The sequence below is a fragment of the Macrobrachium rosenbergii genome, chromosome 33 (assembly GCF_040412425.1).
Source record: "Macrobrachium rosenbergii isolate ZJJX-2024 chromosome 33, ASM4041242v1, whole genome shotgun sequence".
Lineage (NCBI taxonomy): Eukaryota > Metazoa > Arthropoda > Malacostraca > Decapoda > Palaemonidae > Macrobrachium > Macrobrachium rosenbergii.
The window spans coordinates 5,261,827-5,281,340 of record NC_089773.1 but is presented as its reverse complement, the minus strand read 5'-3'; the positions used below and the strand labels follow the sequence as shown (position 1 = coordinate 5,281,340).

At 38.5% G+C, this 19,514-nt stretch overlaps 1 protein-coding gene across 1 annotated transcript in view; it reads right to left on the bottom strand.

Moving 5' to 3' along the window:
• The window catches only part of lace (serine palmitoyltransferase long chain base subunit), a 59,388-nt gene that overhangs the window by 7,606 nt on the left and 32,268 nt on the right, over positions 1-19,514 (bottom strand). Inside the window, exons 6-11 of the mRNA XM_067133130.1 lie at positions 19,158-19,360; positions 18,157-18,336; positions 17,812-17,973; positions 15,479-15,605; positions 10,400-10,535; positions 196-325 (exon numbers count right to left, since the gene is read on the bottom strand). Coding sequence (XP_066989231.1) covers positions 196-325; positions 10,400-10,535; positions 15,479-15,605; positions 17,812-17,973; positions 18,157-18,336; positions 19,158-19,360 — 938 coding nt within the window. The remainder of the gene's footprint in view (positions 1-195; positions 326-10,399; positions 10,536-15,478; positions 15,606-17,811; positions 17,974-18,156; positions 18,337-19,157; positions 19,361-19,514) is intronic.

Below are 19,514 nucleotides of genomic sequence, written 5' to 3'. Positions count from 1 at the left end.
AAGCATTTTTAGAGGGGGTTTTTGGTGTCTGGACTATCAAAATAGGTGGTTATCAGCATTTTTAGAGGGGTGTCAAGTATTCATGGATTTTAGCTATTCGCGGGGGATTGTGGACCCTATCCCCTGCAAGTCCCAGGGGTCGACTGCACACTCATCTTTAAATTTGGATTCCTACAAAACCAAAAGCATGCTAACCTTGTCTAGCATTTCCTTTGTGTGTGCAGCAGATAAACAGAATCTCATCCTTCCTCCAGTGATCCTTGTAGCTGGGAATCCAACACCAACACCTGCAACTCCACGCTTTGTTAGCTCCCTGACAAACATCCTGCAAAAGTATACAATTAGTTCATATGTTTTCAGCCTTTACACGAAGCCTTGACAACTGGATAACTTGGACTATTTAGTAATTTATAAGCAACTACAACAACAGTGTACTCAACTCCATACAAGTATCTCATGATCAGCTACTATGTTAATTTAAATTCCCATAACGTACAAAATTTATCTCAACCACAAAACAAAACAAGGCCATTCTCAAAAAACAGCAACCCTTACTTCTAAAAATGTAAATCACCACACAAGTGTATTTACAACATGAAAACTAATGCTATATGTAAAACAAAATTATTCTGTAAAGTACTTTCCTTGCTACTGTCGACAACCCAGGGCAGAATATTTATGGTATGTGTAGATCCTAGTACGGGAGTTATTAATCTCTCCAAGAATCAAAAACGTGTCGTGAAATTCCACTAACATACCTCAAAAAAGAAATTAAGCCCTGCAGGATATCATTGCTGAAATTGTTTATTGATCGTCTTTAAAAAATTAGTCCATTCAGTTAGTAAAGCTGAACAAGCTTCCCTTTGTAAAAGAAGGACACCATAAAAACAGAATGAAACTAAACGCTAAGCTAAAAAGTCCCATGTATACAGTATTACAAAGCTGGCTGCATCAGCACTTTCTCTTACTAACCTACAAAGAACTGCTTAGTCAAAATGGCAAAAACAATATAGGTTAACTTAAAAAGTTGGACAACCTAACAAATTAACAAAATTAGTCTGGTATATACACAACAGAAGCATTAATGTTCAGTTTAGTAAAAGCAATAATGTATATCATATTTGCAGCTTTATATATTTTGACAACAAACTCCCCACCGAATGTAGGATGTCTTCAAAATTCAAACATCCACCTGACTCGGGTAAAACCCAAGAACTCTGGGTAACAAGCCCAGTGGAAGCAGAGCATTCTTGAACTTCAAATTGTACTTCTATATTATTAAGTTATCATACACTAGGTTTAGCCAGATCCTGCCATCAGCTGGCCTCAAACAGTAAAATACGTTTGACAGCAGCGGGAGAAGAGATCATGAGAAACAGATGAAAAACCAAAAACAGTCTTCAAAGAACCTTCAGTTTAAGCTTACAAAGGGATAAATGCAGTTGCTACTTAATCTGACAAATGGATCTGCACCAGACTTGGGTATAAATAACTGCAGTAACAAACAAGAAGAGACTGAAACAGACTTGAAATACTAAAAAATGTTGCCAACATTCAGTATGCTGGAGAAATGCCCTTTAAAAAATAGAACTTGTGGAGATGTGATACTACACACAATCTGGAGAAGAGCTTTAGATCTCATTAACTGAGGAGGTTTGAGTAAAAAATAAATAGGGAAAAGGAGTGAGTAGGGAACTGGTAAGATGCCAATCAAGAAGAAGATCCAAAAAGACACTGATGAGAACCTAAACCTGATGGGAATACATAGGAAAAGGGTGATGCTGAGCAAGACAACACTAGTACTCCTTTTGGTGAGATATTAAACATATCTCTTTTATGGAACTCAAGACTCATCTGTAGAAGCTAGCTCTCTCCAAAACTGGTTTGAACAGCAATTGTTATTCTCAGGCTTGGAGACAAAAAAAAAAAAAAAAAAAAAAAAAAAATCCTTGGTTAAGTGCATCCTCGACTTACGGCGATTCGATCTTATGGCCCTTTTTCAGTGCTGTTAATGGCGTTTTACAGCACCATAACTTCATGCTGCATCAAGTTACAGCACTAACAGCAAGAATAGGCATCAAGTTAACGGCACTTACAGCGCTGTAACTTGATACAACAAGTTATGGCGCCGTAAGCACTGTGAAAGTGCCGATAACAGAGAAAAATCGACTTCCGGCAGAAATCAACTTACATCGCTGTGCTGGAACGGATCCCCCGCCGCAAATCGAGGAGCTACTGGTTTAACCTGACCACTGAATCAACAAAAACCTGTACTGATGGATGTACAATCAACTGGGAGTTTGATGTTATATTTTACAAACACACGGAAATGTTAGAAATGGAGTCTGTATGAGCGTGAGTAAATATATATAGTCAATAGATTACAGTTAGTTTATGTAGTGGTACAAATATACAGTATAAACATATAAACAGATCACTTCATATATTTATGAATACCAGTACTATATACACAAAAAGATGATTCATTTTATCCAACATCTGCTGTGCAGTAATCATACCAGTTCTGAGTTCAGAAAAATATTCCAGGCATGGCTGCCAACCCCAGCAACCTTCTGAAAGAAACTGGAAACTCTAGACTCTGCACCATAAATCACCACCCTCCAGCATCACGTAGCAACACAAGAACAAGTGGATAAACATTCTTGAGTTGAAATCACAAGTACAGGCAGTCCCCATTTACCGGCGGCATCGGTTAACGGCGTTTCAGCGCTTGGCTAGCGATGCCATTAACCAGATTTTCGGTGCTGGTAAGCAGTTTTCGGCACTGTTAATGGTTTATCGGTGCCGATTAACTGGTAGCAGCACCATTAAGCAGTCTTCCCAGCCCGAGAAGAACCCTAAAAGAGTTCAGAGGTCTGGTTAAACAAATCATTTATAACTAACTAACCATTAAGCAGTTTATCAGTGCTAATGTCGCCAATTTTCAGTTAGCAGCGCTCGGCCAGGAACGGAGCCCTCACCGTTAACAGGGGACTGCCTGTATACTTAAACAACAGCCATTAAGGTACGAATTATGAAATCACTCAAGATAGCATGTTGTGAAGAACTTTATGCAAGTTGCCAGAAATATAACTTATACTATAAATTTCCACTTTGTGAAATTTTCAATTGGATGAATTTCACACTAACAGGACTCTTTATGAGGAAGGTTACCTTACAAAACACTCTATGGGCAATACATGGAAAACAGGAAATAGTGTCAATCATAAAAGTGGCAGCCTGATTAGTAACTGCAGAGTGCCAATCATACAGGGTTTCAAAGGGCAGGAGCCTTGTGCTGGCACAAGACCAGTAGGTCTTCGGAACATGTATCTACTTTTCAAACAGGAATCGCTAATCTGAGCATTTCTTGCATAATCCTTGTACAGTACCTGTTTTCTGAATAATCACTTACCACTTCCTATATGATCCCAAGGATGCAAGCAGATTGGCTGAATGGTGGAATGATGTAGAAATAAAATCACCCTTCTAGATTCACAGGTTTGAGGAGTCCCAAAACTCATCTATGGCACATAGCACTCTAACTGCTTATGACACAAGCTATATTTTCCAGCTATCACTCACTGTAAAATAACTTTTGATAGTATAATTTTGGCCATGATGGGATTTTGAAACAAAATACTTGTGTTTTATTGTAGCCTACACAAAAGTGGAAAACAACAAGAATAAAAAATCAACGTAACAGAATGAAGTTAACACATTTTTTTCCGATGATGTCCGAATCCTGTACATGTGAGGATGTCACTAGAAGCTCAGAGGGTCGAGTGATGTGATGGAAAAAGGTGAACAAAAACCCTCCCTACTAACAGGACCTACTGAAATGTAAGCACATACTTGTGTTACGTTGGCAAAGTTTTGCCTAGGTAGACTGACTCTTAGATACAACACTTTAAAACCAATAAGCCTAAGGGTAAGCAGCCACTTCATTTTGTGCTATGATAAAAAACACAACTGAAAGTCAGATTATCTATAAGTATGTAATCGCTATTTTCAAAGCTAATGGTTCCATTACGCAATCTTTTAAAACACCAGACATGACAGTTCCAGGATCACTATCAAGAACTGTCTGTTGCCAGTCCCTTGAAAACTGGAATTTCAGCTACCTACATCATTACGAATAGTCAAATAGTACTCAGCTGACTGTAGCGACATGGAAATGATGATGAAAGGCATCTAAAATCTGGGTGTTAAAAAAATCATTGACCCACATATCTACCTCAGACCCAAGCCAGGTAATGAAATGAAAGCTTTGATAACAAGTGATTGGATATTCTACAGCTTTTATGGTTGTAAAAATGGAATGACCAGAATTCTACACGATATATACTATACTAGTTTAAAATGGAAACTCATATCACAATAATTCACGTATTGCAAAACAAGAAAAAAATACAATTACTCATAAACCAATAAAAACACCCAACACTTAAAGTAACAATATTTCTAGGCAACTAAACAGCTACGAAATCTTTCCTTTGTAAATTTCTACTGGTGACTATCAGTATTCTCTCTTTAGAAGTCCAGGTGAGTCAAGAGCTGACTTGTTGGGTGAGCAAATTGCAGAGTTAACCCCTAAAATAAAGCTCAATTCATAATAAGGAATAACAATTTAATCCTCTAAAATACCCTACAGGTCAAAGTCGGCAAAATGATAAGCCTAGATTGGACTGACCTCACAAATCCTCATGCGCATGCACAACTTTTGGAAAGGATGTATTTCTGCCATTACCTGGTAACGAAGACCTTTGTAACGTAAAATAAAACGGCTATCGTAATTTTTTTTATCATACCAGCTAACACAAGATTAAGCAAAGGACTGTAAAGTTCATTCACTATAAATAAAAATCTTTCCATTGGAGGACAACATCACTCAATGTCCGACGACACGACCTCTGATGACAGCTACCATGTTACAGATGTAGCCATCTGTCATGCATAGCTAAAGCAAATTGTATATTTGCTAAAACTACAGAATTAAAAATCTATTCAAACCCAAAGTCATTCACCTGGATCACAGCAGCACCTCTGACACTAAAATCGCTATTGAAGAGCATAATCCTGTCCATAGTCGTATCAAGCATTAAAAAAGAAAATAAAAAGCTCTAAATAGGCCATACTACTACATGAACAACACCAATTGTGTCACAAGTGCTGGTGGTGGCTGCAAGCTAGGGAATAATAAGTCTTTTCCTATGTACATACAGTATAAATATATATATGCGTACACACTGTGTATGCATACACATAAGCTTTGTATATATACATTTCCTTATGCCCTACCTTTAGACGGCACCTCAAAAGTAAGAGTACTGCCCAACATATTGTCATGACACTCTCGTCAAGACATAACCTCCTTCCCAAAAGAGCGTGTAATATGAGGGCATTAATAATATTGACAATAATGAAATGATGACGATGACGATGATTATATCGACAGTAATAATAATAACAACAATAATACAACACAATGATGTAAGACTATAAAGGGTCTTCTTTTTATAAACACATACAAAAACAATGAGCTTCTTGATAACATAGTTCATAACATCAAGCTACAAGTAGTTTTTGCAAGAGGAGTTTTATTGCTGCCATAAAAAATGAAAACTGGTATAACTATGTACTTCTACGTTACATACAAGCTGTTTTCCAGCTACCCACTCTCGTGTAATGGAATAATTTCCAACTTTTAACATATATGAATATGTGTGTAACGATAACGTAAGAACATGGAGTCGAATGTTGTAAGGGGCAAGGAATAAGGAATCAAACGTTGTAAAGGGCAAGAAATATACAGTCAAATGATGTCCAGGGCAAGGAATACAGAGTCAAATGTTGTTAAGGGCAAGGAATATAGAGTGAAATGTTGTCAAGGGCAAAGAATATAGTAAAATGTTTTAAAGGGCAAGGAATATAGAGCCAAATGTTGTCAAGGGCAAGGAATATAGTAAAATGTTTTAAAGAGCAAGGAATATAGAGTCAAGTGTTGTCAAGGGCAAGGAATATAGAGTCAGGTGTTGTCAAGGGCACGGAATATAGTCAAATGCTGTAAGTGAAGGGCAACGAATATAGAGTGAAATGTTGTCAAGGTCAAGGAATATAGTCAAATGTTATTAAGGGCAAGGAACATTGAGTCAAATGTTGTCAAGGGCAAGGAATATATAGTCAAATGTTGTCAGGGGCAAGGAACACAGTCAAATGTTGTCAAGGGCAAGGAATAGAGTCAAAAGTTTTAAAGAGCAAGGAATATCGAGTCAAATGTTGTCAAGGGCCAGGAATATAGAGTCAAATGTTGTCAAGGGCCAGGAATATAGAGACAAATGTTGTCAAGGGCACGGAATGTAGAGTCAAATGTTGTCAAGGGCACGGAATATGGAGTCAAATGTTGTCAAGGGCACAGAATATGGAGTCAAATGTTGTCAAGGGCACAGAATATAGAGTCAAATGTTGTCAAGGGCAAGGAATATAGTCAAACGTTGTCAAGGGCATGGAATATAGAGTCAACTGTTGTCAAGAGCAAGGAATACAGTCAAATGTTGTAAAGGGCAAGGAATTTAGAGTCAAATGTTGCAAAGGGCAAGGAATATAGTCAAATGTTGTCAAGGGAAGGAATATACAGTAGAGTGAAATGTTGTCAAGGGCAAGTTAGTATGCTACTCAGTACACTGTATTCTGCATCATCTATCAAAATTTTTGCTGGTGTAACCACTGAGAATTAGTAAGTGTGAAAAACTTAATGAACAGCCTTTGATTAATACAGATGACTTCACCAAAAGGTCAGGTACAGCATTACGAGTATTCTGATTCTAACGGGGATAAACCATCAACTGCCGTATCATCTACAACACAATTACCAAATATATTAATTACAGCACTGCCCCATACCACAGAAAAGGCATTATTCAAACCCCATTTGTTGTTAATGCTACAGTTAGCTACCACGTGAATGAGCACTACCTTTCTATCTCCAAAAAAAAAAACACATTACTTTTATAACATACATCAACGGAACAGTTATAACTATGTACCAAAAATGGCCCAAAATTTCTATATCCACACTGCATGCACTGCTCACTGCTGAAATCATTCTTATTAAGACGCCAATGTATAATGCCAGCTGCTACTTTATCACCAACTTTGGTGGGTGAGTGAAGGACAACACTGCCACTCAAATTGTTTATTGTTCTTAAATATTCAGGCTACATTCTACTTATTTTATTGTTTCAGGTTTAGCGTTTTGTTGGAAAAAAAAAAAAGTCATTGTAAACAAAACTGATAATATTATTCGTATGCATAGTGTCTTGAATTTCCAACATTTTTAAAAATTCATAGAAGCTAATCAATGTTCAACAATAACCCTATTGAACCCATAAGAAACAAAACAGAAAATTAGTTAGCAGGACACTGGTCTCGTCACTAGCGGCGATATGGTCTTAATTCTTGACCTTCAAATTTTATTTTTACCTTTAGATGGTCAATGTTTGACCTTTAGATGGTCAATGTTTGTTATAGTCATGTAATTTTCAGATTGATATTTTGTTGTGATTTCTATCAACCACATCTGGTTTTTTATCTGTCTGAATGACATCCAGAAGTTGAGTGTCCATTCAATAAGAAATTTCCTAATTTTAAAGCCGATAATTTTTTGTTGGTTTATAAGATTAGGATCCTCGACCAACTTCGACTTCTAAAGAGGGAGCCAGTGTTTGTCAAGGTTGGGTCCTGCCTGTATCTAGTTTTTCTTGGCCTTCTATATGGTATGTACTAGGATATTAATACCATCTTTATTTATCTGGATTGGGTTTCCTTCGGAGTCAGCCAATGGTAAGCCAGAGGTCAATAGGTTTATGAACTGAATATAACATTCAGGCCACTGGCCAAGCACTGGGATCTATGGTCATTCAGTGCTGAAAATTATGTTGAAACGATTGTAAAGAGAGGGTGGAAAGTAAGATGGAATGAAAGGGGTTGCAGCTAGAGGCCGAAGGGATGCAGCAAAGAACCATAATTAATGCCTACATTGCACCGAGTAAGGTGCACTGACAGCACAACGCCCCTATGGGGTCAATAGGTTTTTGGTCTGAGTCATCATGTGACAATATATTTTAATTTTGTCCAGATGGAGGTCCCTCCCACTAAGGAGGCCCAACAGGTGGAAGAGCAACACATTTTACCCTAGTGGTAACTACATTGGGATCCTCACCTGAATACACACTTTACCCTCAAGTGCCTTGAGGGTTGTCAGTCTGTCGAGACCAGACCCAGCACTGAGGGCTAGGTCTGACATAAAAGTTTCGCCCCGCTAGATCACGTCAGGTTCTCCAGTTTTACAGGCGGAGAGGCATGCCATCCTCGTCCACCCTCCATCTAAGTTACAAGAGTAGTCGTTTCGACATTTCGGTGCCATGCATATGTCATCAATGACAGAGGGAGAGGGAAGCAAGAAAACTTATATGAGGAGGAGGAGTAAAAGGGAGAAGTTTCCAAAGTTTTGCAGAAGCCTCTGCAGAGATGGAAGGCACAATAGCGCATTCAGTCCCTGCAGCAGACTCAGAAGCCCCCCCACCTCTGTAAAGGGTTGGGACCATGGGGTTGACAGCACATAAGATATAAAAACACAGAGATTGATATTTAGTATCCGTGACATTACTGATTAATCACTGACCACAATAAAAAAAAGCATAAGCTGAACAATTAAATTGATAACCATGTCCTAATCATGTCCAAACAGAAAACAATCAGTTTCACCTGAGGCCAAAGAAAAGGTGAAGGTACAATCAAGGGGGTGGGATGGGGGTTCCCTCTCACTCGGGTCACACATACACATATTAATGATCTTGCTAAAAATATTAACAATGGAATGAGTACTATCAAAACATACTCCTAAATAAATACAAGGGTTTTAGTTTTCTGTAAAAGGAAAGTACTGAGATGGCTATTTGTCTGTCCGTCCACCCTCAGATTTTAAAAACTACTGATGCTACAGGGCTGCAAAGTGGTATGTTGATCATCCACCCTCCAATCATCAAACATACCAAACTGCAGCCCTCTAGCCTCATCAGTTTTTATTTTATTTAAGGTTAAAGCCATGATTGTGCTTATGGCACTGCTATAGGTGCCAACAACACAGGCCACCACCAGGCTGTGGCTGTTTCATGGGCCGTGGGTGAGTGTTTCACATGGCATTATATGCTGTATAGAAAACTCATCTGTGCTGAAGAAACTGGCGCATTTTTTACTTATTTATTCTTGTCGAAACAATATCAAAATATATGAAGACAAAACTCAAGCAGTTTGGAAAAATGCCCACACCCAATGAATAATAATAATGACTTTACAATCCTATTCCCAATATCTTATACTCCTGATTATGATGCATCACCTCAATTCATGGAGGAAAAAACAAGTCCAGCAGGAAATGATAACCAGCGCTAAGTATTTGAACCGATGAGCTTCATTCGAGTTAATCTGAATGCTAGTAACAAGGTACTGTATGTGTTTTAACTAGCCCCAGAATCCTTAAAAAAATTACAGATTCAAACTTTAAAAAATCCTGGAAACTGAAAAGCAAGAAATAACATTCCTCATCTAGTTAGAGGCTAACCTGAAAATCACAGAAGGAAAGAGTGAGAGAAGTATTTGTGTGTGAAAAAATGAACATCATTGTAAAAAAAAAATTTAAAAGTTCATCAAGAGGCAGCGTTGTTCTTCACACCCCACCAGGTCTTGTACCTACTCAATGGCCGCTTCCAACGTTACTTACGAGATTTTTGGGATGAGGAACAATAGCATTGGAACTACGGGGGAATCATCATGGCCATACACAATGAAACCCTTCTGTCTGAGGCGCTGGCGAAAATACTTGACATTCCGAGACAGCTGTTGGATTCGTCTGCGACCTACAGGTTGAAATAGGAAATAAATAGTCAAAAACACTTTCCCCAGTAATGATTTTCCACGACAAGATGGAGTGAAGGAATCGCTTAATCATCCTTGACAAACAGCTTACTTACCTATGTGTGAATCTTGGACACTGGGAAAGAAATCACATCCTTTCCGAATGGTTAAACATGGGTGGATGAAAAAGCAGATCAAGGTTAAAGCCAGAGGAGTCTTTAATACAAAAGATAAATAAAATGTTTAAAAATCAACGCAGACAAAGGACGGTTTAGGGATTAAATAACCGAGGGCCATAAACTTTTAATCAGAAAACAAGTATCTACCAAATACGCAACTACAGGCTCTATATTGTCTGTCTCCAGTGCCTAAAGACAGACAGACAGACAGATAGCAGCAATCCCTAATCTACAGAACAAAAATTAAGGAGAAGAATATGGAAAGAGCGAGAGTCAAGCCACAGATGGGACGTGAATATACTCACGCTGTGACAGCTGGAAGATAGAGTAACACAGGTACCACAGGGGAATCGTCATTGCCGATCACTATGAACCCCATATGCTTTATTCTCCGACGGAAGTATTGGGTATTTCTAGCAAGTTGATTTAGGCGTCGTTTACCTACGCGAAGTGAAGCATAAGGATCAGGGTTAGTACGAGGATCTGAGGGCAGGATTTTCACACGGCCAGAGGAAGGTTGTTCACTAGATTGCAGGCTAGAGGTCAGGTGAATGAGATGTTAAGAAGTGGTGCTGGGTGTCACTCTGCATGACGACAATGAATTTCAGACTTCTCTTATTAAGGTAAGTATATATGTGCGCAGAACTTTATTCACGAAGGAGCCTTGGCATTCTCTGCGGCCTTATTACGTGACCCCAAGTGGACATTTTAGTCACAAATGCTAAATGAGTATCTTAATCGCTGGAAAGATGATTTACTCATAGTAATAAGTCCCTATCAAAAGAACTTTCTGTTTTCTATAATAATGAAATATTACACCTGTTAATATACCTGGGCAGTAGATAAAATTACCTGCATTTATACCTAACATTTAGTAGCCCTATGTTTGTTTCCCTTGCTAATTCACCTTCTGTTACTCATGCATTACTGGACCTGATGCTACTTCCTATTATTAGTGCAGTTTACACAATAACCTGCACTATCCTCAACTACATCAAACACACAGTGGGGAAGGTTAGTCTATTGGATGGATCCCAAGTCTTAAGACCAAATTAACTTCTCATCTTTATTTGAGAATAAATATTCTTAAATTGCTAATGCCTTTCAAGTGTTTCTCTATTTACTTTATCACCTACATTTTTCTTGCTTACTTTCTGTATTTCTTTGCATACAGCATATTTTGATTACAGTTTTCTGCTAATTTTTTTCTGACTCACCTATCACCTTTACCTGTCTTAAAACCTGCTGTATCTTATGATGAAACTGGTGCTATCATATTTTCTCATTGCTTTATTCTACCTTCCACCTATGACAAGCATGTGATATACAGGCAGTCCCCAGTTATCGGCAGGGGCTCTGTTCCGACAGTGTGACAATATGCGAAGACCGGAGATTTTCGGCGCTTATCGGCACCGATAACCGGAGATTGGCGCCTCTGTTAGGTATGTACCGGTGCCAATACCCAATTATCCGCGCCGATAAGTGGAAACCGGAGCCGAAAATCACTGATTTTCATCACTATACAAGCGCTGTAAAACCGGATCACCGACAACCAAGCCTGCCAATAACCGGGGACTGCCTGTACTGCATTTATAAACTGAATAAAACTTTCCCTAGTTCACTGACAACCTTTCTTAAATTCACTTACTTGTCCAAGAGGAAATGTAAGCCTGCATATACTATTTATAAAAATGACGTTTCCTAAAAACTCCATATATCAAGAGACAAATTCCCTTAGGCTTATTTCCCTGTCTGAAACCCATGCCTGTTCACATCCAGAGGCAATCATGATACAGGCAGTCCATGGTTAACGGCGGAGGTTCTGTTCCCGGCTGAGCGCCGCTAACCGAAAATCGGCTATAATAGCACCGACAAGCCGCTTAACAGTGCCATGAACAGGTTATCGGTGCCGATAAACTGTTTACTGACGCCGATAAACCACTTCCCGGCGCTGAAAATCACTAACCAGCTCCGAAATTCTGGTTAACGCTGTCGCTAGCCAAGCGCCGTTAACCGATGATGCCGGTAAGCAGGGACTGCCTGTACTACAAAGAAAAACCTTGGAATAAGACGATGAGTAAATCATTTTCTGGGGACACCAAAAACGGACCCAGGCTCTCTGAGAGATAATCAACAGATGTCAAAGCATATGGGGTTAAAGTACATCCAAACCTCCTAACACTAAATCTGAAATGAACTAAAGAAGGAAAAATTACTACAAAGTCTAAATTTACCCAAAAAAAGAAAAAGAATTTAGGATCTGCAGTACAAAGGGAACTACTACTGATACTGCATACTGGGAATAAAGTCCACACTGTCAAGAATGAGTTGGTAATCAGGAACACAATCAAAATTTCTACTGTAGTATGGTACCAAAAAAGCTTTACATAAATATTTAAATAGTCTGCTTTCTAATAAATTAACGATACACCTTCAACAAACCCTTACGAAAGCTACTTAGGAAAAGTACTGAAAAGGATTCAAATAATGTACAACAATATCAGGTGCATGCAAGTGACCTAGTCATAGGATAGCAATATACCAGCAAAAGGAAAACGTTAACAAAACAGCAGTCTCCATTTGTGTGTACTGTAGTTTTCTGGAATAAATGAGAGTGATAAAACATTCCTTATTGCTTCTCATTATTTTTGCACTTGATTGCAAAGGCAATGAATAAATCCCAATGATCAAGTACCTCTGATGAGATGTGTACATAATATAATGCAGCCATCTAACTTTTATTAGAACTCCAAAATGAATCATTGTTCCTTTTCTTAACTGTACAGTCACTCAAAAAATGTTTTCCAACTACTTCAAACCTTTTCGGACAACAGCTCATAATAGTGACATCTGGCGCTGTTTGGCAACTCGTTGTAAGCGTGTGAAACAAGCACAGACACGACTGGTGCTCCAAAGAAATTACCTCCTGTTTCCAGTAAACTGGTTTTTATTTCTCTCTATCATTATTATAAGTCCTTTATTTCTCTCCGTCATTATTATAATTTCTTTATTTAATCATTTATTCTCTCTCTATCTCTGCTAGTAAGTATCCATTAAGTGTTACCTGATTTTCTCCCTATAATTTTCCATTGGGTTATTTATCCATGAAGAAGAAAATCTGAATTAACCCCCGTAGGGATTGAATGGATGACTAATTATAGTATTTTACCATCACGAACAAAATTTTTCAAAATGTTTCGTTATTTTTTGTAATATGGATTTTTCATTCACCAATCTTTTTTTATATTGTTAACCGTATGATTAATAACCAAAATTGAATAAGAAAAGAACATTTCCTTGTATATATAAAACGAATAGATTATTGTTAGGTGAACGAAAACTTCCGGAGCATGTTGCAAAATATTTTTCAGTGGCTGTACGATGAGCTGACAAAAATATGTTAACAAAGCGTGCAAAGATGAAATATATTAAAGTTGAGACTTGAAATTATTAGATGGAAACCTAGTATGTGATCATATACTAACATTTTAAATAAAAGACTGCTGAATAATCATAATTGTCATTAAAATGATCAAAAAGAAAATCACAGGTTCTGGCATACTGTAATACTTTCTTAAAAGAAAACCTACCATCTGACACAAGGAATAGGAGACACATGGATGCAATAGGTAAGGAAACGAGGAATAACAGGTGAAAAAGTGAATAATGAGGTAGCTAAATGGCAAATCAGCACACGACTCAACTTACGGATCTCCTAATCATGGCTTCTTAGGTCTCACTATGGCCCCCAACAGCTCATACCTGACTCTTGAGTACTTAAACAGATATTGTAAGCTGAGGGTACAAGCCACATACCCATTCCTAATAAAACTTACATACCAATGCATTGTGCATTTTCTGACTTACAGCATGCCGCTGGAATGGAATGCTAACTATTATGCAAAACTGTGGATCACCAAGATTAGCCCCATCACATTTCTAGCCTCTCGGCAAACGCCAGGTCAGTTATTGAATACACGCAGTACCTGACATTTGCTGAGAGGCTAGAAATGTGACAAGGGGCTAATCTTGATGATCCAAATTCTTGCATAATGCTCAGCATTACACAAAAAAATTTGACATTCTAGGGTCACACTAAAGGCCTCATACGAAATACTGATGTACAATATGTACTCACAATAATTACTGTACTAAAAATGTTGTCAGTGTAGTACAGTGCTCCCCGACTTTTTCACGGGGGTAGATTCCAGAAACCACAGTGGAAATGCAAAATCCCCTCTAAAAATGCTTACAACTACCAAATACCCTGTATCCCTTAATCTAAAATGCTTATAACTGCCTAATTTAATAAAAAAAATAAAAAAGCGAATTAGTGATAATTTTATAGATATGGTCCATAGAAAAATTTGCAAATTGGTGAAAGTCCCCGAGTAAAAATGAAAGATATGATCCACAAAAATCTGCGATAAAGTGAAGAACGAAAAAGTGAAGTGCTAAAAAGTGGGGGTCCACTGTAGTACCATTCTGGTGGTCTTTAAGTTTGTAATCACAAAAAATGAACTCTCCCTCTGAATTACAACAGATTCAAGACTTAAGATCATCATCCTAGAGAGAGAGAGAGAGAGAGAGAGAGAGAGAGAGAGAGAGAGAGAGAGAGAGAGAGAGAGAGAGAGAGAGAGAGAGAGAGAGAGAGAGAGAGAGAGAGAGAGAGAGAGAGAGAGAGAGAGAGAGAGAGAGAGAGAGAGAGAGAGAGAGAGAGAAAATTCAAATACTGTATGTCAGAACCTGTGACCTGAACGTATGTCAGAACCTTTGACCTGATACTGTTATAAAGAATATAAGTACAGTATATCCACACACACTTGTCTAAGACCTAATACATGTCCTACTCGTTACCAGAGTTCTAACAGATAAAACCACAACACTGAAACATTGAATTTCTACTTAAACTAATATACAGTATATAGATAAAGCACTGATCAAGTACTGCTGGTAAAGTTTGTTCTGTCATGCAGTGAATTTGTGACATTTCACATGATGCTTAAAAAACGACTTAACTGAATCATCACATATACTGATATTTCTCAAACACTGGCTAATAAAAAATCAATATAAACAATGCAAATGCAAGAATGTCAATTCTAAAAATGAAAAATGGAATACAAATCACATAAACAGAAAAAAAAACCAAAATACCTCGATCACTAAACAAGTGTCATGACGAAAGTTCATTCCGTGTTCTTCTGTCAAGCAACTGAATCTATCAAAGCCATAACCTTTGTGAATGCAATTATTGTATTCACCTTCCATCACTTCACTAAGTACACTAATACACTTACAGGCTGCAGTAACTATCTATTAACATTTGGACTTATGACGAACTTTGTCATACAACTTTAAGATGGCACAACAAATGAACATACCATCATCATTGCCATCTTTGCCCATTATCGTTGACATGGCAGTTATGATCTGCTGAACGACAGGTGGTGACATGGAGACAGCATACATCTGGGCATGGCTATTCACTCTCAGATGATTTATCAGCTCCTGAGACAGGGGATAAATACTGTTCAGTTTACAATAAAAAGATCTGTTATATTCTGAAGAATAAAAATATTACAGGCAGTCCCTGGGTCACTGCGGTCTTAAAGATGGCTTACGTTGTTCCAAGCTTACGTCGCTTTTCAAATATATTCGTCAAAAAATCTGTTCTGGGTTACAGCGGATGTTCCAAGGTTGCGTCGTTTCATTCTTACGGTATGCCGTAAGTGACAGAAGAATATTTGTACATTTTTGGAAGAAATTCTACAAGATCATGGATGCACACCTTACCAGAAGCAAGGTAAATCAACTGGGACACCCAAAGGATTAAAAGTAAGGCTTTCACATCACGTTACCTCCTATTTTTAGCAATTTTTTAACACACGCAGTTATTGCCGGGGGTTCCGTTCCCAACAGCGTCCTACGCCGCGACTTAAGCTGAAAAAATGGCGTAACCCGAGACATCATCGAGAATCATAAGAAAACCTTACTTTTAATCCTTTGGGTGTCTTGAAAATGATGTAACCTACATTTTTACTGAGTTTTTATCAAAAAACCTCAAAATTTTGACCATTCTGCATTTCTGGAGCCATATTACAGTTCCAGTGTTCCGTCGGACCGGTGAAGTAAACCCGGAACGTGCTGTAACCCAGGGAATAATTTTTGATGAATATATTTGAAGAGTGAGGTAACACTGGAATGACCTAAGCCAAGTTCATTGTAATTCTGGGGTTGCCTGTGCAATGAACTACTACTTGAATTGAACTTTTTAGCTTTAAGATAAAAGCCAAAGTGAAAACTCTTCTATCTGATCAGATTATGGGAAGGACAAAAGCATTAAATGTAAGTTATTTGAAGCTGTCAAGAAACACTAAGAGGCTTACACAATCAGTCACCCCTACACATTTCCATTCACAACTACTGAAAACTGGCTCACAGCACGTGGCATAACTTATGGGATACTGAACGTTTATTATTACTATTATTATTATTATTATTATTCAGAAGATGAACTTTATTTATATAGAACAAGCCCACATGGGCAACTGACTTGAAATTCAAGCTTCCAAAGAATATGGTGTTCATTAGAAAGAAGTAAGAGGAGGCAAAGGGAAATACAAAAACACATGAACTTCTCAAGTTCCAATTGCACGACATTCTCTGGGAGACTGTTCGACAGTCCAACAGGATGAGGACTAGAGAGTACCTCTGGAACTGAGAAGTTCGACAGCGAGGCACATTTATGGCATACTGGTGCTGCCGTTCAGCAAATCTGGTTGCCCTTGGCAGGAAAAGGGGATCAGTATCAACTGGGAATGTGACAGCTCTGTTAAAATACAACTTATGGAAAACTGACAAACAGGACACCATACGTCGATGGTCCAAGTCACTACTGCTAATACAGTAATCCCTCAATTACAGTATTTGAATTGCCATTATCCAAAACTTGACATTATCCGACACACACGGACCAGGGATTGAGGCCCAAAGATATATCATGTATATATAAATTTCAAAAATTTTGAAAAACTGCCCTCTGATGGTTGGCAATGCTGTATGGCTTCAAGTAAATGTTGGTAACACTGCCTACATTCATACTGACTGGCAAAGGGTTTTGGGGGGTGGGGGAAGATTTGAGAAATTTCCATGGTTGGGGGGTGGTTGGATGGCTTGCTGCCATGGAGAGGAGGGGCAGTAAGACTGTGTAGAGGAAGGCTCAGTTGGTTAAGTGGATGGTACCCTCACCCCCTCATCACTAATTTAACTGACACCAGCATTCAATGGCTGAACAATTTTTGACTGAAGGTAGAGCCATGCAAAAGATGGAGGTGTGTATTCTTACAAGAACAAACAGTAGCATGTAATTCACTGTCCTTTGAAATTTACACAAGGTGAACAGCTTACGTTTAACTGTTAGCAATATTTACGGTAAAATGAGAGAACAAAACTCTACTACAGTTACATAATTATAATATTCTTCATTGCTGGTTTTTACTATAGTAATGTTTTGAACTATCTTACTTAGACCTCCAAGCCAAATTCTGACCTTATAATGGCTTGGCCAAATTATTGGTTTCTGAATGAGGAACAAAAACTGCAGCAGGAAGACTCGTACAAAGAGCAAGAAACAGAAATAATGCAACTCAGGGACATGTAAGCACCAATCTTCGATGTGGCAGAGAACAAAATCTTGTCAAAACAACATACATACCCTTGACCCAGCAATGTATCCCCCGGCAGCTCCAAAACTCTTGGTAAACGTTCCCATGTGAATATCAACTTCTTTGGGGTCGACACCATAGTAATCAACAACTCCCCCTCCGTTAGGACCCAGGGCTCCTATACTGTGCGCTTCATCTACATACAGGTAGGTCTGGAATTTAGATCATATATGTTGTTAGGTTTACAGTAGTTCCTTACGAAAACTCTGGCATGCTCCGTAAGCGTCTCCCTGGAAATGCTCACACCTAATCTCACGATATTATCATTATTCTGAAAGCAGATCTCTTACTATTCTAAATAACCGTGTCATTTTCTCCCTCTGTGATGTCTTTACCTTGTATTTTTTCTTGATTCTAATGAGATTAGGTAAGTCGCATATTGTTCCCTCCATAGAATAAATTCCTTCTACAACAATCATAGCTTTCTTCCAGGGACGTCGAGTTCGCGGGTGGCCGTGTATGATGGCTTCTCGTAACTTTCTCTCCAAATCTTCACTGTCATTGTGACGGAATACCTGAAAGAATAAATGCACAAGATCTTCAAGTGTAATACATACTTTCCTGGTAATGCATTATGTCAGCATGCTTATTTCCAACTGTGTAGTCTTCCTATCATCATCATCATTTTTAACTTGGCCATTCAAACAGCATTATGTAGCATCTTTCATTTCTTTTGCATTAAATTTGTCTTCACTGTACCCAGTTAGTGTAGCACCCATCTTTCTATCATCTTCAATGAAATTTTGGCATTAATTCTTAATTCAATGAATACGGGCAGTCCCCGGTTATAGGCGATCCGGTTTTACGAGGCTCGTCTAGTGACTAAAATTGCCAATCATCAAGTACTGGCGCCGATACATACCTAATGGAGGCGCTGATCTCTGGTTATCAGCACTGATACCCGGTTATTGGCTCCAATAAGCGCCAAAAAATCGCCGATTTTCAGTTATCGGTGATTTTTGTTTATTGCCACGCCAATGGAATAGAAACCCTGCCAATAACCAGGGATTGCCTAGGCAGTCCCTGGCTAATGGCAAGGGTTCCGTTCCCAGCGGAGCACCACTAACCAAAAATTGCCAATAACTGAAAAAATCAGCAATAATAGCGCAGATAAACGACTTAACGGCGCCGTTAACTGGTTACTGGTGCCAACAAACCGCTTACCGGCGCCAAAAATCTGGTTAACGCTGTCGCTAGCCAAGCGTCGTAACATTGAAACGCCGTTAACCGATGTCATCAGTAAGTGGGGACCGCCTGTATGCATATTTTCAGTGGGAACTCACTCGGGGGGAGTCAGTGAACAAAAGACAAAAGGCAACAAACTGACCGTACTTACTTTGACAGTGGCCCCAGAGAGACGAAGGCCAAGTATAAGTGAGGCATGATTGAACTCATCAGAGAGAACTAAACAACCAGGACCCAACAAAGACGGTAAATTAAGGACGTTGGTTGCATAGCCCATTCCAAAAGTGATGGCATCCTCTACCCCAAGGAATTCGCTAACTAAGGTCTCCAGCTGACGATGAACATCTGCTGTGCCTGAAGGAAAAAAATTCAACTTAATCTGTAGACATATCAAAAAGGTAAATAAATTTTTTAAATACAAAGACTCAACATTCCGTACACCGAAATATATTTAGTTCTACCTATTATAATCATTTATTATTACTTTGGAGGAAGACCCCACTTTCAG